We start from the raw sequence: 26479 nt of genomic DNA, 5'->3' as shown, positions 1-26479 counted from the left end.
TGAAGGTGGGAGAGTTGTACTATGTGCAAATAAAAGCATTTTGATAATCTGAGCAGTAAATCGTCTTGTACAGGACGATCAATTTTGGTTAATTTTAATTACTTCAGGTCAAGGATTTTTTCTGCCCTCCTGCTTGCTACTTTTATTTTACTCTTGACTATATTTATAAGCTTCTAGAACCTTCTAGGATTTGATGTCCAACTTCTAAGCTTTCAAATAATGTATGGTGTTCGGTGAGAACTTCAAGTACTTCAGCGAATTTCGCTCCGACATAACAAATTTCTATCTACACGAAGTTTATTACTTTCGGGGCTGCTACACGAATGTACCGACCAGATATTTTTTGCGATTAGTCGTTTTTTGCAGCTCATACCTTAGTATAACACAACAAATCGTCACTTTTGGAATTTCTTATTTTTTAAAGTGAACACAGCTCAATTTCTTGGAGCGCGTAACCACTTTTTCGAGGTAGTGGCAGACGATGGTTGCGAGTTGCTTGGTGGTATTTGACCTCATTTTGGAACGGATAGAGATATCGACTTCTGGTTTTCGGATTCTACTAGATAAATGTGTGGACTACAATATTCACCCAATTTCGAATTTGGGGCAAATTGATACCCTTGCATATATGCATTTTACCAAAGTTGCATTACTTCCGGAACACCCTCTATGCATGCGCCATTGGCCACTGTCCAGAATAAAGTAAAGTTTACCACGTTGTTACTATTTATTACCGAAATGTGTATAATATGCATGTGAATAAAGATTCTGCTTGTTGGTACGTGCACTGCATACTAAAGTGTGGAGAAGGATATACTCTGCTTCGTAACTTCTTAGGCTACTGCTAATTTAATTAAGGGACTGTTCATAAATTATGCCACGCGAGAAAGGGGAGGCGAGGTCCAAGGCTCAAATAACATCATTGTTGTGTGACACATGTCCAACAGGGGGAGGGGGGGGGTCTAGAAATTCGCTACTTTTCGGTGACATAATTGATGGACGTTCCCTAGCACGTATGCATTGCATATATTACTTTTGCCGAGATCAAAGTATGTAGGAATCTCTAAAAAAAGGAGACACGGATTGACAGGCTGGTCTTGCATAATTCCGCAACACACGTCATGATTTCTTGATTTGACTGACAATGCGATCGTGTGAAGTGTAGCTCTCCGATTTGGTTAAAATTAGGGAATTATGTGGTCCAATCCAAATCAAGACAACCAAAGTTTGTTGAGGCAATTTGTGCTATGCATGAAATTAGACAAAATAGGTATTCGAAGTCTAAATTTGTTTATTCCTAATGTTGGAACTAACCGCAGTCAATTTCATACAAAAGAACCATTGTGAGAGGAACGTTCAGAGCACTGATAATAATTGAGAAAGTCCAGTAGGTTCTTCTCTATGGCTCTGTTTCCATGTTTACATATACTTATTTCGCACTATCATAGTAAGTACACACATATCTAATTTGTATACTTATTTGTTAGTATCGTATTTTAAGATGTTCAACGTACAGGTGTGACCATTAACATTAATGTGCGTTATGTAGTTGCAATAATCATTGTATACATACATACATACATACATTCAACTATTCAGACGGGATTTATTTTTAGATGATCCTGTGTGGTTTACGAATCTTCATTTCAACCTTTTTCGTCGCCCTTCCACTGGTACCAGATTATTCCTGTATGAGGTTTGTCCTCTCGGCTGGAAGTATGATATATGGAGTTCAGCTGGCTCTATGAATTAACAAGTGGTTATCAAATAATCCTAAATCCGACTTTATCGAACTCTACTATGAAACGCATACCTCAGAACAATTCCAATACCACCAGCCACCCCGGTGCTGCGAAGCACAATTACTAATTTTGTCTTCATCATTATCACTGTCGAATGTGGTGAACTTTTTTCCAGAATTTCGGCTTAGGGAATCTCCTGAAAACCATGTATTTAGTAATCAATAACAACTGATTGGTCTAATTATGGGTTAATTAATGGATATGCTGAAGTATACTGTAGTCTACAAGGCGAGCAAAGATTGTAGATTAAAGGCTGTACAAACCACAACTATTGCCAGAAATTCGTTTCCCAACATCTTTCATATCATCAAAAAGCTCATTAGGTTACTCTACTCCCGTGCAATCACCCACCTGCAGTTCCGTTGTATCCTTTCACCGTTAATTTGCACTTATCCTGTGGACCACCCACTTTAAATGTCTCATACGTCGCGTACGCTTTGTTGCCCTCCCAATCCTCGAGGTCCACGCGTAACTGTGTATATCCCGCCTCCGTGAGTTCATGAATTGTTTTCAGGCCTGTGAAGATTTAATATTCGTCGTTAGCTTATTTGGCGGGTCCGTTTCCTATTGATCAAAACAAGATATTTTTAATCTAACCAATCCAGAAATCCTGGCCGTAAAGCGGGAGACCAAAACCATAAGAATAATCGGTAAAATTCCTCTCGAAATTTGTTCTCTCATTCCAGCCTGCTGTTGGAGTACCTCTTCGCTGAATTGTGATCCAGCCTTTGTCGCAAATGAGCTGTGGCGGAATTTATGTAGATTTATTAAGAATGTTTTTTTTGAACTTGAAACGGTATTTTACGATTGCTACCGGATTAAATTCAAACAACTCATGCACAGATTTAGCCCGTATCAGAAAAAATCAGGATTTGTTAGTACGCTATTTTGTTAAACCACCACATCGCCTCCCTTCCCTTCAAAATTTTAAAAATTTGAAGTTCGTAAATACCGTTTTTTTGGGGAAAGTTGAACTAGCAAGATCTAAATCATCCCCGCAGAATGTTTTCAGGCGGCCAGTGCTTGGGTCTGGAATTTCGAATACGTTCGGATTGGATAGCTCAGCCTCGTTCAAGATGGAACCATTCCTTTGAAATATTTTGGCGGTAGTATTCCTTATTTCCTCCAAGATGGCGGCTTGCTCCGTTTGAACGGTAAGGATTTGCTCGACAAATTTGCACGTCTCGTTAAAAGAAGACTGTACAAAAGGAGTAATTAAGATTAATAAGTAATCTCTGATTTTCTAAGCTATTTATGTGCAATACTTTGTAATTGGGTACGACACTTGTATTTATGTAGGTCGGTACATTCTTACTTGAAATATGATCCTGTGGGTGACAGTTTTTTTTAGATTAAAAGTAAACGAATAGATAAATTGGTTTATAATTTGTGTCACCCAAGGTAGAACATTGTAGTTGAACTATTTGCGTAACTCATTGTGTGCGATGATGTGGGAAAGAAAGTTGAATAAAGAGACACAATATATACAATAAAGTGATGAGCAATCTCACTAAGGATTTCTCAAGATTTTCGACAGATTGTTTAGTCCGTACGTTATTGGAAATTTTAAAGGTCCTCTAATGGAAATATAGTTTTTGGAACGTGGTCAAGGTTAAATAAATAGTTTGGGTCATACATTTTTAGTGCAAGTCTTAAGCGTACATAGTAATTTAAACAAACAGGTCTACATATACATAAATACATATGTACATCATTACCTTCCGCACTTCTGCTGATAATAAGCCCAATCTGTAATCTGATGCAAAGAAATCTGGTTCCTGTAAAGATAAAAGGGGAGGTTTTAGCTAGGACAATACATTAATATTTTAGAATAAATAGTTCCACTTTTCAGTGAAAAGTAGAATTCTTTTCTATTTATTCTTTTCAGCAAGTATTTGCATACAAATACGTAGCAGGTTAATTTCTATATGCATCGCCTAATCGTTTAAGTTGATGCAGATATGGAGTCATCGAAGAAATATTACCCATAAAAACTAAGCAATCATGCTAAATATTCGTTTCAAACGGTCAGTCAAATTATTCTGACGATATAGCAAAAAAATAAAATATGCACCTGCATCGACCTACGTTTCCTTCCATGATTATTTTCTCCCTCGTTATTTCCTTCATCTTTCCTACTCCCTCCTTTGATTAGTGCCTCCAAATCAGATTTTAGTCCATCCAATTTCGCATTGAATCTCGTCTCCAAAGCGGCCAGGTCATCCTTCGTGGGAATTTTGGACAATCGATCGGCAAACTTTGTGCAGAAAGGTAAATTATGTCGTGGTTAATTAAAAACGTACAAATATGTACATAGTTTTTCCTCACCACTTTCAGAAGATCGTTAACGTTCTGCTGATCCGCACTTTCTGTCTAAACAAATATTAATAATCCAATGAGGAATTAAGAACTAACTGTTGGGTTAGCCGAAATTTTATACTTTTATACTATGGGTTTTTATACTATGTGTCGTCGATTAGTTAGAATAATTAGTTTTAAGAATATTGACTGAATTATGATGATAATGATTTTATGAATATTTGACTTCATGATTGTATGCATTTGTCATGATAAATTATATATGTATGTACATGCATGGTGAATTGTGAGAAAGAGCAGGGAGGAAAATTTAAATGAGGTGCCAGTCAGTCTGTATTTAAGTGGAAATTGACCACATATTATCTTCTTTTTTGTACTAACTTGAACTTTTGTGAACCTTGTTCACCTTTCTTCTCATTGGTTAAAGCTTTTTGTGACCCCCTCCCTCCGCGTCTCCTTCCTTCTCGCCCATTGGAGATGGGCGGAATTTGTGGCAGTGCCTTGCCGAATATATTTGTGAACTTTGTGAAAAATTAATCAGAGTCGACTCACCATCACGAGGAAGAACATCGTAACCTCTAAATTGTCCCCTCGTCTCATTTTACACTCTAAATTTGTAATATTGGCCTTTTGTGTGATAATAAATGACACCAACCCAGTAACTAATTTGCGACCACGCCGCCTTTTATTTACACAGTGTAAAGTTTGCTTGCGGTCACATTTACCACCGAGTTACACACAAAATACATAAAGTCCTCGTTCGCCAAAACTTTACACTATGGGTGCATGATTATTGAACCTTTTCTGAATTTCTTGGGTCAAAACAAATCCAAAAAATGCAGGGGGCATGCAATACATGCAGGAAATATTCGCCGTCCTTTATATTAAAATTGGTTTTACGCTACTATATGGTTGTTTATTATACGGAGCATAAAAATATGTATATTTATTGAAATTACGGAAACAAAAAAACATTTTTGGCAGTAATTTCTTTAAGTTTGTCTTCGTTTTCATGACAAACACTGTTAATAAATATGAGTAGTAATGTACATGTGGCATGCATACATCATATTGGATTCACTTAAGGGAAGGTCTTTACACTAGCCGCCGATGTTCAGACCACCCTTATACTTATCCGACTCTTATCAACCTTTAAACGAGTAAGATGTGCGACCCAACATCATCCTCTCACGTTTTCGGTAACGTAACATATTGACGCTCCATGATTGCAAGTAAAAAAAATATTTAAACCAGTTCAATAATCATTAGTATCACGTAAAATTTTGTATTTGCTAAATATCCCATTATACCAGATATTAATTACCATATTACTTACAATTATGAAAACCTAAGTCTGTAAATTTACATGGATAATATCGAAAAATTTGAAAAATATGTAAATACTCACCACCCTGCATGATCCACTCAATCCCAGTAGAAAGATTAAGTACGATGTAAATGTCATCACACTAGAATAAATATGTATCCGTCTTTTGTCACTGTCCAGAATAAAGTAAACGTTATGTACGACGTATTTATTACTCTTCTTATTAATTTATAGATGAAGGACATACATAAGTCTACGTACAGAAGGGGCCATCCATATATTACGTCATAAAAAATTCTCGATGTTAGCACCCATCCACCAACAGTATTTATACATTAGGGGGGAAGGAAGTTTAATATGGAAAAGATAGATAGACCTAAACCACCCACGCACTAAAAGAATGGCGTAATATATGTATGGACGTTCCTTACAAGCATGTGTCGGGGTGTATGTAGTTCTGTAAGTACATATTCTACTTTTACATACTCACATGCATAGTTTATCAGAAAGTGTAGTACACAGATCTCTTCTACTTACTTGGTAAGTGCTTGCACTACTACGAATTTAATTTATGTATGTATGCAGCAATTACGTACTGTCATATGGACATTGCTTTTGCCTAGATCAGATGTCGAGTCCACAAAAAATGACATATGGAATTGATAGATTGGCCATGAATACATCATACTGTGACATATTAAAGCATTTCTGGTATTTTTTTTGATCGCCATGTACATATGTAAATAGGACCGTGCACAACGTACGCCGTCAAAATAAACTAATTCGCTACCTAAAGTGAGCCACAAACTTTGTGCCGGTAAAAAATAGAGAGGAATTAAATGCAAAAAGAAGTATGTGGGGTAAATTCCTCGCAGTCTGCAAAATTTGGAACTTTGCCGAAATGTATAAACAATTGATGGACGATTTTCCTTGACATTTGTTCCGAAATGTGACTTTTAATAACAGGGGAGAGGTCAGATACGGAAAAGTTATAGGAAAAAAATAGGAATTAATATTTTTAACTTACGACGCTGACCAGATTTCCGGAAGTGGTGGCAGATGATGTGGACGTGACATAAGGACAATTCTGTGTGTCATCACTTTATTGCTACTGTTGAGATCGCGAAAAAACCATCAGCTTTAACCTTTCTCAGAAACGTGACACGTCATAGAATTTTTATTTAATGCCTTTTAATGGTATTTTGAGTTTACACGAACATTTATTTTAACTTCTATGTATTTACATATACGCATGAATACAATTTTCGATTTAGTTTTAAATTAAATGTAACTAACAGTAATTTAAGAGAGCTCTTCCTGTGGCTGACGTTGCTGAAAGAGTGAAAGATGGAAAATAAAAAATACCACATAATGATTGGGTGGTAAATACGAGTTGGAGTTTTAAATATGGGGAAATTGAGAATATGAGATTCAACAGCTACATTGTGCACCGGACATTAATTACTGCCCCAGAACAATTTCGTTTCTAACAGTTTGTTTTAAATCGAGCAAAGTTATAATTTACTTGGTTTCCATACGAAAAGCAGGTGGTATACGTACTTCGATAAATCTTTGCAACCGCACATTCATACCTACATACAGGTTTACTTATATGACAAAGTTGGAGTTCATACACAAGTATATACATACATATGTATAAGTATTTAATGATATGAATCAAATTCATATCAACATGTTCAGAGATAACTTTTATCTCGAGATGATAAGCTAGTTCCACCTAACTATTGCACTGACCGTTTGCAAACCAGCCTCACCGGTTATTGCGCTTATTGTGCAAAAATCTGTCCATCCAAATACTCCAATGGCAGGAAAATATCCTGGAAAACCTGGCCTATCACGCCTTGACCTGTCACCCCTTCAATTAGTTGACCAACCCCGTCCTGATTTTATTGACGAGATAACAACGTACGAATCCTGCCTGGGTCACGGTTCGTTTGGGGTCGTTTTAAAAGTAAAAATATCCAAAGACATGTACGCCATGAAATTTATTCTTCCCAATCAAGTACTGACTGACGGCCAGAAACGTCGCGAGTTGGAAATTCCCCGCACACTTGAGATGCACGACAACATTGTAAATATTCACAAATCCGTGGAGAAAAAAGTACTGTCAATTTCCCAGGTCAAGCAAATTCTGGCATTATCGCCACCAACTATTTAAGCTAGGTATAAAGAGGAGTTTTTCATGGGGTCACCCATGGATTGGACTTGTATCCAAATGGAACTTTGCGGAAGAAGTTTGAAACATTGGCTGCATGTGTTCCAACCACCTATGAACTCGTTTTATACTCAAGTAAAACAAGCCGCAATCATGACCGATTTGGTAGAGGGCCTAAAGTTTTTACACGATAATAAAGTAATTCATCGCGACCTCAAACCCGACAATGTTATGTTCACAACATTTGAATATGGTCTTCCCATAAAAATCGGTGACTTCGGTATGTATGCAAAACTTATTTAAATATGTAAAGTATTTTCAAATTTACTTGTGCATATTTTCAAAAGGCTTGGCAAGATGGATCCTTCCTGAAGATGGTAGCACATTCACGAGCAGTGTAGGGACCCAGGTGTACAGGGCGCCGGAAGTATCCGATGGGAAATACTCCTACCAGGCGGACTTGTTCTCCTTTGGACTAATTATTTGGGAACTAACAGCATTAATCCAAGCAGATAAAAACGCAAATTTATTCGACAAATTGGTGAACGATGGAAATGAAACATTAGTCGAGGAGCATCCTCTTCTGGGCGATAAATTAAGAAAAATTATTATATCCTGTACTAAGAGGGACCCGATAAATAGATTCGAATCCGTGTACGAAATTGCCGAAATACTAGTTGAACCAATGAAACCCGCGCAAGAAATTGTTGCCCAAACAAGTGAGGAGTTATGCCTATGCGTCCAATATGCCTCACCTGGATCCACCATTCAACTTCAGGAGGTCACCTATTCATGCAGCATTTACCTACGCACCGACAACATCACGATTGTTGGTCGAGGATCAAAAACTGTCATAGATTTGGGTCATTCCAACTCCATCAATGTCGAGTCAAACAGTTGCACTCTTTCAAATATGAAGGTCATATTTCGTCAGAAGGACGACACGTTTCACAGGATTAAATTATGCGGATCAAATAATCGATTTAGTGACATTGTGGCGTTTTCCGCTTATTATTACCCGTTGCCCGACATATCTTATTATAACCAAATTGAAAACCAAGGTAGTTGCAATTCTATAGAATAAGTGAAGATAGAAAACCGTACGTCTGCTTATTTTAATGTCAATTTCGACGATGGTTCATCCCATTGTTCCTTATCCGATTTAGTCGTCACTGAAGGGTTGGTTCGAATAGTTTTCTCTGGCACAAATAATACAATTTCCGACGTGAGATATGCAACGTTAGGCCTACCAGCAAATCCGTACCAAAACAGCTCTTCGTTTCTAACTGAATTATCCATACTTGTGTTAGGTTTGCACTACAAAATTGAAAATATTAAATGCAACGAGATAAAAATTAGTGGTGACCATGCAGTACTGACAAAAGTGCAAAGTACAGATGCTATCATAATTACAGAGGAAAACAAAGGAATAATACTAAGTCAGTGTGAAGCTAAAGGATTGCAAAATATGTCAAGGATCACAATTGATCAGTGTGAGTTTGGTTCCGTCTCAAAATCAATCAAGCACACTTAGAGGAAATTTTCCAATCCTTTGTCAGATGTAAGTATTCTCAATTTTTTTAATTTACAAGGAATAATGTGTATTTCCTCGTTTTCCTATCGAATGTTTAATACGAAATTTGTTTTAGGTGTCATTAGGTTTTTTGGCGAATATTGGCGGACGAGATGTATCGATTTTCATATAATTTATGTATCTGCCCGTCGTTAAATTATGTAACACAAGAGGGGGTAGTGGGGGGTCTAAACTGTAAATGATATCGTGCCTATGTGACACATGTTAAAGGTGGGAAAGGAGCCTAGAAAATCGAGACTTTTGCATTACTTAATTTATAGCCGGCCCCTATCACGCATATCAAACTGGTTGTCACTCTGCCTCACTTTTTGAGTTGGAAGAAGCAAGTGCATGACATACTTTAGCCCAAACCTTTTGCAATTTTTTTTGCACTGGAGGGATGAAAAAACCATGGCCCATTTGTTAAATTTCTGTATTGATTAACAAGTGGTTATAAAGATTATAAAAATGTACTTGAAACTCTTGTCAAATTTAGTAGTTGGTACCTATAATTCATGCAATTCGACAATGGAATTAAATTAATTGCAATCGTGATAAATGTACATAGTTCAGACCTTAAGATACATAATTGCGTCGTAAATATTATAAAACCTTGATAAACACGATTAAATAATTACTAAGAGTGCTAAAAGAGTTACTAAAACAGTTTTAGCACTCTGTAGTAAAACTGTGAAGTATTGGATAAAATAAAATCTAGTATTAAAATATTAACCAAATTTGACCATCCATAAATACATACACAAAATTCATCGTTTTTCTCTAACACTATCATTTTTCACCAAGATATTAAAACTTGTCGTGACAAATTCCTCCCCATTGTACATACGTGTAGATAAGTGAGCTCGTACTAACTTGCACTTTTCCTATGACCATTACCACATATCCAAGATAATAATGTGAGGCACGTCTAGGAAAATTTGACTACCGATTGTATACGTATAAAATTATCTCGTGGATAATTAAATACATCAGTTCAGAAATTTAAAAAAAGTAGAAGCTTTCTAACCAGTTTTACTAGGTCATTTACGTTCAGATGGTTACCGGTCTGATCTGCACTTTTTACCTAAGGAAATATACGTAAAGGGTCAGTCCACGTCAATGTCAATCATGTGTTGCGGGCCACGTCTCAGATTTTAGGGCTAATTTTACCATAAATACGTACTATTTAAATAAAGTTACTAGTGAAAAAATACAAATTCTATGTTAGAAATTGGCCGAGAATTTAAATTTGTAAAAAATTTAAGAAAAATTTTCCATTTGATGCACTGAGTGTCACGTAATTTTGGGAAGGTTTACCTAAACCTAAAAGTTGTTGTAGGCACTATAAACTAAATTCTAAAATTTCAAAAATTTAAAAAATTTGAATTCTAGCCATCATGTAATGGTAACTTCAAAACGCTATAACTTTTTGCACCCTGTCGTGTGCAACCCAAATTTCATAAATTATAACGTAATTTTAAATTTCTAACCCACCATAAAAAAATTAGGTCGCACACGATAGGGTGCAAAAAATTATATCGATTTTTCTGACACACATTAACACATGCAAGCTTATGTATGGGAATATTCCCAAAAATTATCAAAAAACAAGAGGCGTAAACAAGACTTTCAGTGACAAAATTCAAATGCCATACCAGTCGAGATTATTTTTAACGCTGAGTTTAAAAAATGTGACTAAAAAAATGTAGCCCTGACCTCGTCGACATTTAAAACCTTAGTACGTGCTACGCCCACTACTGGTGAGTACCACCATCAGTAGTGTCACTTGGAGTGGAGAGACAACATCTCCGCTCTTATGACTCTTGCCCGATCGTGGGTATTGACGTGGACCGACCCTAAAATTAAACAACAAATTTGAAAAAATTTGATGCTGAATTTTTGTACTTGAAGTGTAATTCCATGTTCCTCATTTAATTTCGTATTTACAAACCTCAAAGTACAAGCTAGGGTCACACTTTGTACTGCTCTCATTGGGACCTGTGTCTACGTAGTACGTATACATATACCTATTCTCCGCTAGATGTCGCTAATTTCTTGCAGTTATGTTCCTCACATAATAAACGCTGTTAATAAACATGTATCAATAATGTTGTCTTCGAAAGTAATTCGCCTCCCTTAATTTCCGTTAAAGAAAATAACTAAAAAACGAATACAAACAAGCCGATTGGAAAACCATGCCAACTACGAACACATGCATCGTAAACTTAATTTTTAAATACCAATTTGGTGAAGAAATCATGAAATCAAAACTTTATTAAGTTAATGTTCCAAATTTTGACAAGTATTTCTGTACTTACCAGTGTATAAGATCGACTCAAGAACAGGACGAAAATTAAATACGACATAAAAGACATCGCAGTGTGTATGCATGCGCCATTGGCCACTGTCCAGAATAAAGTAAAGTTTACCACGTTATTACTATTTATTACCGAAATGTGTATTTATAATATGCATGTGAATAAAGATTCTGCTTGTTGGTACGTGGACGACATACTAAAGTGTGGAGAAGGATATACATACTCTGCTTCGTAAGTTCTTAGTGAACTTCGAATTTAATTAAGGGACTGTTCATAAATTATGTCACGCGAGAAAGGGGAGGCGAGGTCCAAGGCTCAAATAATGTGGCACATGTCAAACGGGGGGAGTCTAGAGATTCCCTACTTTTCGGTGACATAATTGATGGACGTTCCCCCGCACGTATGCATTGCATATATTACTTTTGCCGAGATCAAAGTATGTAGGAGTCTCTAAAAAAGGAGACACGGATTGACAGGCTGGTCTTGCATAATTCCGCAACACACGTCATGATTTCTTGATTTGACTGACAATGCGATTGTGTGAAGTGTAGCTCTCCGATTTGGTTAAAATTAGGGAATTATGTGGTCCAATCCAAATCAAGATAACCAAAGTTTGTTGAGGCAATTTGTGCTATGGATGAAATTAGACAAAATATTCCAAGTCAAAATTTGTTTTTTCACAGTGTTGAAACTAACTGCAGTCAATTTCATACAACAGAACCATTGTGAGAGGAACGTTCAGAGCACTGATAATAATTGAGAAAGTCCAGTAGGTTCTTCTCTATGGCTCTGTTTCCATGTTTACATATACTTATTTCTATATTTCGCACTAGTAGGTACATATCTAATTTGTATGCTTTTATTTGTTAGTATCATATTTTAATATGTTCATCGTACAAGTGTGACCATTAACATTTTAATGTGCGTTATGTAGTTGCAATAATCATTGTATACATACATACCATACATTCAAGTTTTCAGACAACAACTATTTTTAGATGATTCTGTGTGGTTTACGAATCTTCATTTCAACCTTTTTTAAAGAATGGTCGTAGGCCCTCCAAGGGTACCAGATAATTCCTTTGTAAGGTTTTTCTTCTCGACTGGAATTATGATACCTGGAGTTCAGGTGGCTCTATGAATCGCAAAAGTTGTTATGAAGCAATACAAAATGTGATTTGATTTTACTTAAAAACAATTTAAAAAAAAAACAAAATTTACTTAATCCATACCTCATTACAATTCCAGTACCACCAGCCACCGTGGCGTTGCGAGCCACAATTGTTATTATCGAATTCATCATTGTCACTGTCAAATGTGGTGAACTTTTTGCCAGAATTTCGGTGAAGGAAATTTGCTGCAAAAAACAACATTTTGTAATTAATAAACCGTAGTAACGTTAGAAGTAGCTCACCCTGTAATAATGATTTGGGTATAACTTGCCAGAAAGGTGGAGAAAAATTCAACAGAATAGATACATAATTTTTATGTAATTATGCACCAATGGTGCAGAAAAATCCAATAAAGTAGATCAATAATTTTTATGCAATATTTCACCAATGGTGCAGTTCCATTAAGCAAAATAGATCAATAATTTTTATGCATCGAGGAAAGTCCAAAAATTGTGCATCACTAGTGCAGAATTACCTACCAACGATCACCCATAATTTTGAAAAATTTATGTCAAAATTGTCTAATAAAATCCGCCGAGTAGTATGCACTATTGGTGCGTTATGCATCAAAGCCCCCAATTCTTTCGCATCATTTGGTGTTTCCGATTGTCAGATACCGTTGGTATCTGACAATCGGACCACCATTTGCGAATCGGATTGTTCGATACCAATGGTGCGCCCAACTTATCCAATAATGGTCAAGGGGCTGTTTAATTAGCATCAATTGATGCAAAAAATTCGTTAACAGACAGACGGACGGACAAGAGGAATTCAATAGCTCCCGTGCTACGCAGGGTGAGCTAATAATTACTAACAGGTATGTCTATCATTTTGCTCTTGTAAAACGGTTAACCTCTTTGCTACCAAACTTCACACCTTTGTGTAGAGAAAGTACATCCATTTTATACCAAAGTACACACATTTTGTGTAGAATATCATGTTCCGTTGAGGACGAAATTTACAAATGTGTGTACTGAATAAATTAAGTACGTTGACCGCAAAATTTTGACAAAACATAATATTTCTTTGATATTTTATGGAAAATCCGATCGTAAAAAATGGATTATGTGGATTGGATTGTAGATTGTTTTCGATATTTTCCTACTGAAATTTTGGAATTTTCCATACATTTATCAATTTTATAAAGTGGATTTTTCAAGTTTTTCGTTCCAAAATGGCAATCTATATTCAAATCACTCACCTGCAGTTCCTTTATATCCCCCCACCGTTAAGTTGTATTTGTCTTGTGCACCACCCACATTGAATTCACTATATGTCGTGTATGCTTTCATTCCCACCCAATCTTCGAAATCAACCCGTAACTGCGTATATCCTGCCTTAGTTAGCTCATGGATTGTTTGCAAGCCTAGATTTAATATTCATTATTCGTTCTATTCACGAGTCAATTTCCAAAGGAGATATTTTTAATCTAACTAACCAATCCAGAAGTCCTCGCCATTAAGGTGGAGACCAAACCCATTCGTATAATCAGTAAAATTCCTCTCGAAATCAGTTCTACCCTTCCCTCCTTCCGTTGGAGTACCTCTTCGCTGAATGGTGATCCACCCTTGGTCGCAAATAAGCTGTAGGAGAGGTTGAATTGATTAAAAATATGTCTAGAAATGATGTTCTCGAATTTTGATAGAACAAAATTCAAATTATTCACGAAAAAAAAACGGACTCGAAATTCTTGATTCTCGTGACGCAGAAGATTTTTCCCGGAAAGAAAAATTGGTGTAAATTAAGATTTTTATAGAATGCCTAATATTTTTTGAATTTTATCCATAGTTCAAAATTTTAAAAACTTAGCAGATATTTCTGTACGCGAACAATTTAATATTAATCCAGTCAAAATCAGAGAATACCTACGAGTTTTAAATTCGTGACAAGATGAATAAAATTATGAATGAAAATTCGAACTTCTTAATTACTGGTTTTGTTGGAAAGGTTGAGCTAGCAAGATCAAAATCATCCCCGCAGAATTTTGTCTCGCCAGTCTTCTGATATGGGATTTCAGATACATTATATTTGTATGGTCCATCATCTTTCGAGCCGGGCCTTATGCTGGTGAATAATTTGGCGATAGTGTTCCTTATTTCCTCCAATACTACTACCTGTTCCCTTTGGACGGTTAGGATTTGCTCGACCAATTGGGACGTCTCATTACAAGGTGACTGTAGAAGGGGAGAAATTATAATGAAAAATCATCGTCTTAATATTTTAACCATCTGCAATTTAACGTTTTATACGGATCGGCTTTTTTTACTGTCCAAAAAACAGATCGGGTTTTTGGAAAATCTAAAAACTGATCGGGTCGGGATTTCTAAGAGTGTATGTAGATAATACCCCAAATTTGAATAATTCTGTTTATTGTAAATTTGTCGTTCTTTCCATGAAATCATTTTGCATACATTTATTTCAAAAAAGCTAAACGCCCATTGCCCCAAATTTGTAGAAATACATAAGTACGTATTTGGATACTTACCACTTTACAAGATCCACTCAACACGAGGAAGAGGATTAAATGCAACGTGAAAGTCATCACCCACGAAAATGTAAATACGTACGTATGCCTTTTGCCACGGTCTAGGTTAAAGTAAAGCCTACAACGTATTTGTTACTCTATTTATTGATTTCTTATAGGAGTTCGTGTATATATGTAACAAACATGTTTGAGTATTTAACTATGTTGATATTATGCTTACATAAATGTCTGAGTTATGCACATATAGTGTGAGAAGATCTCCTTTACCTGGTAAGTTCTTATAGGTAGATTACTGCGAATTTAATTTAACAGTGATACATACATACGATACATACGTGCACAAATTACTTTTTGCCAGGCTCAAAGTTTGAGCAGACAAAAAATTTGACTGGTCTTGCATAATTCTGCAGCCCATGTCAGGATCTATTATTACTTGTTTGTTATTATCCTTTACATATTATTTGAATGTCATGCAGGACCATGCGTAACGTACGGCATCTGTACGATGGTAAATTTTTTCCTCTAAAATTTTTCGATATGTGACCTCTGCAACCCACAATAGAATGCCAGAGGATATATATCGAATAGTTTTACAAGAGCAAAATTATAAAAATGTTATTGTTGAGACTTGATGTTTTCCATATTATGGCAGAGTTCGAACTTTTTATGTAGTACCTAACAGTCTCTTTTTTGCATTAATGATCCTATTGGAAATGGGAGCAGGGTTTACTTTCTCCGCAAGGTAAAAATCGCCCACTTTAATCTTTGACCTGAAATTTAACGAAGAGCTTAACGAGTCCTTTCAAAAGTTGAAGCGTATGTATGCAGATGCATATTTTTATTTATTAATTGAGATAAGTTAAACCATATATGTGCATGCATATTTGAGGTTTCATCAATCTGCATAATTTTGGCTAAGCAGGTACACAAGTAAAAAATTCCAGTTCTGGTGAAATCATCATATGTACTCCCGTCAGAAACGATTTAATACCATTTTTAGTTGAGTGTACAATTATGTAAATATCTTGCGGAGTTTGAAAATTGCAAAATTTGAGAAACATTTAACCCAGAAATCGTCCCTCTTGCATAGATACAAATTTATGTGTATTATATATTCCCCATTTACACAAATATCACGTATATAAATAAATATGTATGCAGTTTGTGCATACATTCAGTGCCTATCATTGGTGTTGACCGCTTTTACTTGACATCACTAGGTCATAAGTAGGAGAAGCTTAGCTACACGCGAACGGCAATAATTTTTCACTTTTTGCACGAGAAAAAATGCACAATGTTTGATGGAGTGTATCAGTCCAAGTACAACTACAATCTGGTTGCCCAAACTATTAAAGTAATCCTAGAGACAGTGTCTATCTAAGACATAAAAGTTCCGGTTGTCCAAGGTCAAGGAGGACAACAGTGATGTCAGAAGCTTTCAGCGCCAGAATAGCACAAAATCTTCGTCTGACACCGAAGAGTTTGGCCATATAAATGACCTTTCAACTTTGGAGATCAGAGATTAGCACTGAAAACTGACCCTAAGATGAAGGTCTTTTAGATTAGACAGCGTCACATGCTACAGATTTCCCAAGCCTAAGCAATGGTAAAAAAATCGACCTCTCTCCCCAAACGGTATGGTGAAAACCATAAAAAAACTAAACCATTTACCGATGATAATTTCTTTACGACAAACACATACTTCAACAAAAAAACTAACACGTTTTATGTCAAATATTCTAGGGGTTAGCTGATTACAAAATAAAGGTCAAAATGTTATCTTATCAGGCTCCATTCATGGTTTTGGCGGGAATCGGCGGAATTGAGCAAAAACAGCCCAATGTCCTTGATTAAGGAGAGGAGATAGTTTAAAAAAAATATTTGATAAATGTCCTGGTGAACAAGGAACACCCCCTCAACTAGTCCATATCGGGTGAAAAGCCACCGACCTTTGTGAAGGCGTTCACAATAGCATTTGCAGCGAAATTCGTGAAAAACTGGATTAAAATCCATGTTTCTGACTTTATTTGTACTTTAGGTTTAACGTTGGAATTTTCGAACCGCAGACAACTTCACTACCAAATATTGATTAAAATTGAGGAAAAGGTCTGTTCTGAGCCCCATATAAGTGTCAGGGTCGCAAAAAAATTTCTGACCCGGGAATGACACAGTTTGTCAATTAATTTCGTGCGTAGTTTTGATGGAGCTTTCTCTTTCGTGACCAATTTTTCATGGTCACAGGAGGAATATATTTTCAAGTTTAAGACATGTTTTCTGCTTGAAATTTAACTGGCTTTTCAATGGAATAAGAATAAATTTGAAGTTCCTTAAAACTAACCTAATATGGTCGTCTACTCTACTATCAGTTTTTAAGTTGAGACTATGTATATAAAACTGGGAGTTGGGGCTAATCTTCGTAATTTGTGTAATATTGGAGTTCAAGCGTCGAGTAAAATACTGGTGACTTTGTTCAAAGTACCAAATACAAAGATCGAAACATTTTTTATTTGTGTGAAGCCTCATATTTTCACTATATAGCAGGATTTCCAACAATTAATTAAGTATTTTATCCAAATTCTTAATATCGAGCCCCGGCAAGGCAATCTATTATAACACAATGGCCTATTATTAGTATCCTATATATTTACCTATATGAATATGGCTTATATAAATCACTGATCCATATCTTAACGAGATAAATGACTCGACTTCGTTTACGTCGAGGGGACGGTATGATTATTTAATACAAAAATTCTGAATAACCAAAGGCGTTCTACAATCGATGCAGTTCGAGCTAAACTTTAACTTAGGTAGGGAACTACCCATCACCCACCTTCGTAGCAACCTGTGCCCTTCAAACCCTATGACCTTGTTCTTCAATCCATGAAGTGCCCTTTGCTACGTGATGTTGATGCCGGACACGAACGTAAAATCAAGGCCGTTATTTATCTCAGCATTCACACCGATTAAAGGATTAATTTCGTGCGTATTTTTGATGGAGCTTTCTCTTTCGTGACCAATTTTTCATGGTCACAGGAGGAATATATTTTCAAGTTTAATACATGTTTTCTACTTGAAATTTAACTAGCTTTTCAATGGAATAAGCATAAATTTGAAATTCCTTAAAACTAGCCTAATATAGTCGTCTACTCTACTATCACTTTTTAATTTGAGACTATGTACAATTGTGTAAAATTTGCACAACAATTGGGTACAGTTTACGCAATGGTTTACGAATTTGCGAATAAATGCTTGCTTTGTTTGGGACTTCAAAACACCAAATTTGTACACAACCTCAAATACATTAGCTAATATTGTTCCTCCTCATTCCAGGTTTGTGACTAACAAAGGGAATGTCTCGACTTTATGAAAGAAAAAAGGGGGTGTGTTCATGGACAAGTATTGACCTGAGATGGAATGTGCGTAAGAAAAAGGGGCCCTGTTGCCATCCAGGGAACTAACAAGGAAGGAAAGAAGATAGTAGATAGGTTAGGAGTAGTACGTAGTTTGGTGTGTAAGCCAGGATAAGTTTCAGTCTGAACAAAGAGTGAAAGTATAAAGTTTAAGAACAAAAACAAATAAGTTGTTAAGTATTAAAGGACTCTCTCATGAAACATGAACACATCCTCACCAAGGGCTTAATTTCCTGTAACATTAATGGTGAACTCCAGCTATCGTTTTCTTATCCCACTTACAGGAAATATAAATTAACCCCAAGCGACCATTACGTCTGTAACATACAGCTCTCCATCTGGACTTCATTTCCTTTCGTTGATTGATTGTATTGTTTTGAGCAAACAACTGCTCGTCCAGAATGCTTTTGAAGAGTGCGGTGACATTTTGTGAGTAAGTACAGACCCAAGTGCTTCCTCCACAGCACGTCTTTACTCATCTCAACGCCTCGCGACATCTTGTCATCTGAACGTGCCCCTCGACATCTTTACATCTCAACGGCTGTTTTGCAACAGTAACTCAATTGGTCGGTAAACCCAAACTAATTTTGTTTTCCTTTCTCCTCTTGTTGAGTGTTTCTATTAAGGCTTTCCATTTTCTAACAAATTATGCCAAAAGATCCAGTCACTCGCTCTCACCTAAAAAATTTACCTATTAACCTATTCACCTAAAAAACGGAATTTATATATCAATTACTATTAATTTTTTCCTATATTTTTTTTATTTTTTTCCTATAAATTATTAAGAAGGTCAACCAGGTGCCAAAACAGGTCAGAATTCCTGCACCATACCCAACACTACACAACACCCCCCAGGACGTCCTCACTTGTCCGTCGACTCCTTTAATCCGGTAACTTGGGCGCCCGGCTCTATGTTTTCTTTGACAGTGGGAGACGATTAAATGGTGCGAGATTATCTGCGTGTATATAATTTGTTGAATGTTGGAACGTGTGTTGACGTTTTAAAGTCGCATCGTCGACAGTGTGCAATTTTATTTAATTTGGAACCACGAGCTTTTCTATCAAAAACTCTTCTGTTAGCATCGTTTGGAGCAGTCCTATCAGCGTCACGACGGAAAATAGAATAGCTCATTCATCCAAGAGAATTTATAGGTAGAGCAAGAAATATATTCAAATCCACTTCGATCAAACATTTCTTCATAACTCTTCAGCTCGCCTTCAACTGGATCGTCATCACAATATTTATTATGTATATATGTTTGATATTTCAAGTAAAAAAAATGAACTATGATTTTTTTATATTTCAATTATAGCAAATCTTACAATACAAGAACACGATATCCTTCACCACAACCTCCACCACCGGTTCCAGCTTTATGTCCTGATAATGCTTTTACCCCTCCTCCTCCCGGAAGCAAGCGAATTCAACCCAATTCATACTCCTGCACCCGTTAAAATTGTAAAAGTTGTATAAATTCAGACAATATCTTTGGCATTATGTCAAATAGAACTGAGATTTGTTCTAATAAATCTACAATTCCTGCAGTTGAGCTTGTTGAAGTTATTTTTAAAAAGAACAATTGTATAATACCAATAATTGCAGAAACATTTGTCACCATGGCGTAAGATAAGAATTATATAAATTTCATGAAAATACTGGACCTTACTATTTTTGTACCATGTTATCGGTAGTGGTGATCTTTTTCATTCGGTTGGTACTTATAATACTCATTATAGTGACAACACTTAACACATAAAACGGTGCAAAACCACTTTTCAAGGCACGCGATCCCTTTCGACTATAGTCGAGAGTACCCAGTTCTTTTGGAACTCGAGACACTTTCATTTTGAACTATGAATCCAGTAAGTAATAAAATATTATTGCAATAATAATAATGCATTACATTTGATCAATTTTATTTTGTTCAGATAAAACATTGATAAGAAGAATACCTTAAGACTCCTCCTTTAGTTTATTCAAAAAAGAATACATAATATACAACCTATAGCAGGAAATTGGATCGTGAAGAATGGAAGGTATATGCAGAAATTGAAAGACTTTAATCTGCTTAGAAACAAAAGAGACAATTTAAACAAAGAGATAAAACAACTAAACAAAAACAAAAGAAAATTATATATAAAACTTTCGCTATTAAAAAAGAAATTATAATGGAACAATATAGGCGAAATGAAAAATTTATAGATTACGAAGCAATGGAAACAGCAATACGCTTTCATAACTTAATCAAGGAATTCCTGCTTTCGCTGATGGTAGAGTAGCTGATGGTAGCATATTCACGCTAAATACTCCACAAATACATACACAGTTATCCCTAAATATCTTATGTAAATGTTAGTGTAATAATATTACTTTCAAAATATAAAAAATGCATGTTTGTACAGCAAAATTTGTTCAATTTATTTTTTTAATTGAAGTCAATTTTTTTACTTTGACTTTCACATCATCACACAACTAAACAACAAAATGTTCTATTATAATAGGATATATAAAATCAACAAACAATCTTCTTTGTACGCATTTATGTGCAACATTCTTTGATTTATTATACCTATACATAGGTATAATAAGAAAGAAGAATTAAGATATACATTAAGATGCGCATTGTCATTATTGTCCAACGAACGCCAAATACTATACTTTCATTAAGATAATTAACCATAGCCACCTCCACCACAAATGCTCTAGCACCCCCTTCATACCCAATGGATAATTCAAGCATGATATGCTACGTGAACATAATACTCATTAAATGATACAAAACCATGCATACTTGATGCAAAATCCTTGTATACATTGTCCATGCAATAGTTCGGCCCCACCCCTATGCTGAAAAAAATGCCATACTTTTTACTTCTTTCTACGGGGACTGCCTCTAATTTAATCGATGGGAATACTCTTCACTCAACCTTTTCCGTCCCGTTCTTGAAGGACAGCGACTGGGCACGCTTGCAGCACAGACCAGCACCAGCCACGAATTGATAAAAAAAGTTAGGAACGTTGACCTTCTCACTATTAAATAATATCCACTCTAATAAAGCGTTAGTATGATCCCTGGCTGGCTGGCTGCCTGTCTGCCTGTGGAGAATTATGCAAATGAGGAGAGGAGAGGAGACAAAAAGAGAAGCGAAGCCACCACTGGATTGCATGAATAAATGCATGCATGAAAATGTACAGTGACTGAGCTGAGCAGTATACATACATACGTAGTTAGGTGGACATTCCAAAAATTCTAAAATCGATGCCACTTGGCATGCAGATTTTGTAGCATGCATGCAGGCATAAGAAGACATGCTAGTAAAAATTTTGGGTGGCCGATGCCACTTCCACTCAAACCTTGGCCATTCTACAGGCCGTGTTAGAGTACTCTCCTGCATTTTATTTCTCCACTGTCCCTCATGAAATAGCTCCTCCCCTTAGGGCGGATTTGTCCTCTGACTCTCTTTAGAGAGTCACCGATTCATCTGACTAATACATACGTCACTCATCAATAGTGGTTATCATGATAAGCGACCGTGATAAACACTATTAATTAATTATTTTAGTTTGAGAAACTCCACCCACAGCGAGTGGCATATCAATTCGAATGTATTTTTGACGCTAAATCCAACGCCGTTAATGGTTTTGACCTCCGAGGCCCACGTGACCTTCCCGTGACCGTGGGGGGTAAATATGGCTTATTCGTGATGTCGCATATCAATTCGAATGTATTTTTGACGCTAAATCCAACGCCGTCAATGATTTTGACCTGCGAGGCCCCGTGACCTTCCCGTGACCGTGGGGTTCAATTATGGCTTATTCGTGATGTCGCATATCAATTCGAATGTATTTTTGACGCTGAATCCAACGCCGTCAATAGCTTGGCGTTAATTGTAGAAGTTAAAGGGGATTGTGGAAGTTAACGGGGTTTGTGGAAGTCAACGGGGTTTGTGGAAGTTAACGGGGTTTGTGGAAGTCAACGGGGTTTGTGGAAGTCAACGGGGTTTGTGGAAGTCAACGGGGTTTGTGGAAGTCAACGGGGTTTGTGGAAGTTAATGGGAGCGTGGAACGTGAGAATTTAAGTGGTTAGCTATCCAGCCACTCCCACAGGGGGAAATCAGATTGTTCCGTAACCAGGGAAATTGAAATATAGGATGACTTGGGCACTTTGATGCATGTATGCGCTATGACAAGGGACAAAGTCTCTACTGGAAATTATTTAAAGTTTAGGGATTTTGCGCTATGGGCACACCCCCCTCTGGGGGCCTAGAACCCGTTCTTGAACGGGCCTCTACTCTAGTTTATAAATAATATTATAAATAATAATTATAAACATTAATAGACACCGGTGCTAAAATTCATCCATTTTTTAGATATGTAACTCTCCTTGGCGCTGGGTTCTGGAATTTTATTAGCAAGCAACTCCAACAATGCTAAGATAAACCAGGTGGGGTTAGGTTAGGATAGGTTAAAACCCCGGCAGTGAACCTCGTTTGGGGTACCCCTACCAGTTGGTGCCAGTTGGAGACGTTGCTCTCTACTCTACCACAATACGGAAAGATACGGCGAATTTTTTAAAGATATTTATTTATTTGTACTGGCCCTTTCAAGAGATCGTAGTCCTTTGGGAATGCGTGATAGCTCAGGTCTGCGAAGAGCAGAAATCCTTGCTCCATAATCAACGATGGAAGAAGATTCTGAAACAAGACATGGACATCTCGACTCGACGGATGGAAGAAAATTTGCATCCAAATAGCTTGGAAGAATTTCACGACGCCATTCGGCTACTTCCGTGTCGAGTTATGTGCAACGCATATAGTGGATGGCGAATAGTTGAAGAAGAATTTCGGCTATTCGAGTTTGCAATAAGCAGACTGCATCATCGCCCGAAATTGTTGAATATGTATGAGCCACTCGTCATAGGAAAAGGAGTCAATATAATGTCAGAAATCGGGACATCAACCGAGCCCTAACAACCAGAGGAAGAGGAGTGATCAGAGGAGTAATATGGGACAAGAAAAAAGTATCGGCTTCTCTATCGGCTTCATATGCTATAAAAACTCTTAATCTAGTTCAGCTAAATGACAGCGGGTGTGCACTCACACATATTAGAAAAATGGAAGTTATCATTACATCCCTAAACAACATTCCAACGCCAAAGTGTCTCCAAAGGAAAACTGTCCGCAATATTCGCTACTAAACTGACTGTTTAATTCAACTTATAATTTAAACAAAAACTGCAAAAACAACAAATCAAAAACCTTTATAAAACCCAACCCAAGGTCTTTTGAACCTATCATTAAGAGACTTCTCTTGACAATGGACATCAACATAGCTCCGTTTTTTTAATTCCAAGCGCCCTTAGTGAAATTGATAGATTTGAAGAACTAACAGGCATACATAGGTATAACAGTTTAGCGGTACTAAGGAGAAACTTTGTATGCAGTCCGATGTACGTCGCTTCATGGTCTTAGAAATAAAAATCACTCCAACCTTTTGCTCCATGCGATCAGGATAGATTTCACTATGCATGCTTACCAAAGAGTTACCATGCAGTTTGTTTTGTTGTGACAAATGTTCGTCTTGTAATAACTAACTCAAACGTTTTACGTACAACTATTTTTACAGTTGCTGGCAGCTGAAAAGTCAATTTCTATCAACGATAAAAGCATACAACCGAAACAATTTTCGCATAGACTTTGCGAAACTTCGAAAACGCCAATATCTGCCTTCAGGTTCTCAAATCATATTTAAATAAGAACACGTAGATATGTACAACAGCCGGAGTAGATTATTACGCGGAGAAGGCTTGTGATGCAACTAGCAAGTGTTTCAAAGTTCAACTACAAACTCAGGCATAGTTGTAATATGCAAGTGCAAGTAATGTCAGCAGAACGTCCGCCTTATTAGAATTGTTAGGTAAGCAGGAACTTGAATTCGACACAACATTTGACTCTATGCGTATCGGAATAAGGCCTACTCGATCCATTTTTTCTCTCTCGCTCGCATCCTACCACAAAAATACTCTGTTACGGTAAGTTTATTTAGCAATATTTTTGTAGGCATTTCTTAAAAATTTTAATTTTATAATTTAGATGGGTTGTCTCTAAAGCTCTCGACTGTGACAGCTACGTGCGGAGTTGTTGCCGGGGATCATTCTGCTGAAGGGGTCAATAATTCCACCATGTTTGACAGCCGCTGGTTGACTATCCAGGAAATAATTTAAATTATTGTAAACTAGTGTATAAGCCCGTCTCCCGCCGGGCGAGAGCGTATTTGGTTTTCGTGAAAATTAAGTCGGGTTTTTCATAATTCCAACGAATTATTTTTTTATTATTATGTTAAATTATATTATATTATATATATTATTATTAAAATTATTATTATATCTACCGTAAAAACTCAAATAGTAGCCGTTGCTCAAATAGTAGCCGTGCTCAAATAGTAGCCCAACGTTTTTTCATAATTTTATAAATAGTGACCTTGCCCAAATAGTAGCCCTGCTCAAATAGTAGCCCTGCCCAAATAGTAGCCTGATTCGAATTATGGCCGTGTATCAACTTAACCACACATCTCCTAGCCAGGTCATTTAAGTAATTCGATTATAATTCAGTTTAATCGCAATTACATACAAAAAATCTAAGTGAACACGAAATTCGGCTCATCGAAGAAATTGATTAAGAGCAGGTTTGAACAATAAAATTGTCATAGACTGCGATTCTAGGGGAGAAATTGGTACTGGTATTAAAATTTAATTCGAGCTTGATTCTAGAAACAAAATTACAATAGCTGTTTGCTAATAGTAGCCGTGCATCTTTCATAATTTTATAAATAGTGACCGGCCCAAATAGTAGCCTTGCTCAAATAGTAGCCGGGTCCCAGCCACCGAATTTTTAAATAGTAGCCCCCGGCTACTAAGGCTTGATTCATAAGTTGTGGCAATGTTTTAAAAATGGGTTTACTACAAAACGGGAAGTTGAAGTTTTACCAATTTTGCTAATAATTATCACAAATGCGATGGTCTACATGAAACAAAATCAATTAGGCACCGGCTCATACTTTGAAACCAATTTCGTGTAGGTTTTCCCAGGCATACTCTATCACTATTTTTCCTGACTTTCTCGCCATACTTTTCAAGATTTGACGCATGACGCGTCGAATAAAAGCAGGGTTTGCGATCCATTGGGTCGTCTTGAATATACTCTTATGCATAAGGCCCAAAATTATTCAACACAGCTTACCTGGGGGACTTTGGAAGAGTTTTCCAATTTAGGACACAATTGATTTTTTCCTCCTTGAGATAGTCGGTAACAATTCGACTATAGTGGCAATTTGTTATATTCTGCGAAACTAAAACTGTATTTTCCTGATGACTATTTATAGCAGGGATTAATCGGCGTTTGTCCCATTCCAATAAATAAAGAGATGTGGGAGTGGTATTGTCCGTAATCAAGGGCTCCGAAATTGCTCCATTCTCGTCCAATGCTAAGCAAATAGGTAATCTTTTGTGAATTTTGCTTTGAGAAATACCTTATCTTCATATTTTACATCCCAATGACTTATAGCAGGAAAAAAATTCTATCTGCAAACTTCCAGTGGCGTTATTTCAATGTACGCTTCGTCACGGCTGGCAAGTATTTTGGATTAAACTTTTTTGCAAATTTAGTTGCATCCCATTTTGGTTCTAAATTTTTCCTCTTTAATGTACCTTGAGGCATTAGTTTTTTAAATGTTGTAATCCCCTATCATTCTGCTTTAAATCGGCGAAAAGCTGGTAAAGATATCTTTACCCGTTTGGCTGCTAGGTTCTCTAACGTAAACGACGTCCCCTGAAAATTATTGGCACTGCTTTGATGACTTTGGGTGTGACCTGCCACACCAGGTGTTGAATAATTT

The 26479-nt window shown here is 36.6% G+C and overlaps 2 protein-coding genes across 7 annotated transcripts; one reads left to right on the top strand and one right to left on the bottom strand.

Moving 5' to 3' along the window:
• Positions 1–1271: 1271 nt before the first annotated feature.
• LOC110854763 (angiopoietin-related protein 1) lies at positions 1272–15309 on the bottom strand. 5 transcript variants are annotated; one of them, XM_035855289.1, is made up of 16 exons: positions 15173–15309; positions 14619–14861; positions 14126–14270; positions 13889–14053; positions 12748–12872; positions 11516–12650; positions 6476–6780; positions 5530–5620; positions 4131–4175; positions 3877–4059; positions 3521–3580; positions 2755–3000; positions 2400–2544; positions 2154–2318; positions 1814–1938; positions 1272–1742 (listed from the first exon to the last, which is right to left on the bottom strand). In XM_035855289.1, exons 7-16 carry the CDS (start codon positions 6544–6546, stop codon positions 1647–1649), a joined length of 1227 nt encoding a protein of 408 aa, XP_035711182.1. In that variant the 5' UTR covers positions 6547–6780; positions 11516–12650; positions 12748–12872; positions 13889–14053; positions 14126–14270; positions 14619–14861; positions 15173–15309; the 3' UTR covers positions 1272–1646. The 5 variants fall into 5 exon arrangements, with proteins under 5 accessions (XP_035711182.1, XP_021958901.2, XP_035711183.1 ...); XM_022103209.2 differs by having other exon boundaries at positions 5530–5590; XM_035855290.1 differs by having other exon boundaries at positions 14802–14861.
• LOC118436719 (calcium-dependent protein kinase 28-like) lies at positions 7618–9952 on the top strand. 2 transcript variants are annotated; one of them, XR_004835664.1, is made up of 3 exons: positions 7618–7904; positions 7972–9185; positions 9274–9946. XR_004835664.1 is itself a non-coding variant. In XM_035855293.1 (2 exons), exons 1-2 carry the CDS (start codon positions 7652–7654, stop codon positions 8706–8708), a joined length of 990 nt encoding a protein of 329 aa, XP_035711186.1. In that variant the 5' UTR covers positions 7618–7651; the 3' UTR covers positions 8709–9952. The 2 variants fall into 2 exon arrangements, 1 of the variants encoding a protein (XP_035711186.1); XM_035855293.1 differs by having other exon boundaries at positions 7972–9952.
• Positions 15310–26479: the final 11170 nt, after the last annotated feature.

Source organism: Folsomia candida, unplaced genomic scaffold, assembly GCF_002217175.1.
Source record: "Folsomia candida strain VU population unplaced genomic scaffold, ASM221717v1 Fcan01_Sc010, whole genome shotgun sequence".
Lineage (NCBI taxonomy): Eukaryota > Metazoa > Arthropoda > Collembola > Entomobryomorpha > Isotomidae > Folsomia > Folsomia candida.
Note: the sequence above shows the minus strand (reverse complement) of the source record. Positions and strands in the feature narration are given on the sequence as shown.